General features: G+C 51.3%; 1 protein-coding gene across 1 annotated transcript; it reads right to left on the reverse strand.

The window, feature by feature from the left end:
• Positions 1–34: 34 nt before the first annotated feature.
• On the reverse strand, positions 35–610 carry TEOVI_000690600 (uncharacterized protein; the record flags this gene model as incomplete). The annotated part of the gene is made up of 1 exon (XM_067227430.1): positions 35–610. One exon carries the CDS (start codon positions 608–610, stop codon positions 35–37), a length of 576 nt encoding a protein of 191 aa, XP_067083531.1.
• Positions 611–661: the final 51 nt, after the last annotated feature.

A 661-nucleotide genomic window follows, 5' to 3' on the forward strand; every position in this document is an offset into this window, starting at 1 on the left:
CAGCTTCTACCTCACTCAATGCTGTGAAATCGCCTCACCCTCCTTGCGCTCCCGCTTGCTCGTTGCGTGGCTGCGGCGCAGGCTCCATGGCCAGAAGTGGAGCATCCCGATACCAACATTCATCTCTATATGCTCGCATTAGCTGCCCTTGCATTTCTTCTCTTAACGTTACTTGGTATTGAGTCATGTTTCTCCACATATCAGCCGCTTCGGCGGGGTCGTCGCCATCACAAAGCTGCCATCTTGTAATCACACCACCACTAGCTCCATTGATGTATATCATCTCCCAAACCATGTTGCTGGAAAACGCACCCCAATCAGAAAAATATCTTGCCATGTTTTCTCGGAACTTCTGCACCTTTGACGCAGTGGTGGGGTGACATGCCAACTTGGTTACTTGTAAAAGCACAGCTATATTTGGAGTGGTCAGTGCCGCCCTGCCCTTAGGGCTTTTCCTGAACCGCCCCTCAACAAAGAAAAAGCCATCCACCACGGGTTCATTGACTGTGGCAGGGCGGTAGAGCACCATGTATTCACACTTCTCAATTGGCTGCTGTCTGGCATCTGGTAAAAACTTCTCCCCAGTGAGTCTCAACTGCTGAGGAGTCATGTCTTTCAGTATGCATCGTTTCTCTTCCGGTCCACCCGGCCGCCGCAGGTA

Source organism: Trypanosoma equiperdum, assembly GCF_001457755.1.
Source record: "Trypanosoma equiperdum strain OVI genome assembly, contig: ctg_977, whole genome shotgun sequence".
In the NCBI taxonomy this organism is placed as follows: domain Eukaryota; phylum Euglenozoa; class Kinetoplastea; order Trypanosomatida; family Trypanosomatidae; genus Trypanosoma; species Trypanosoma equiperdum.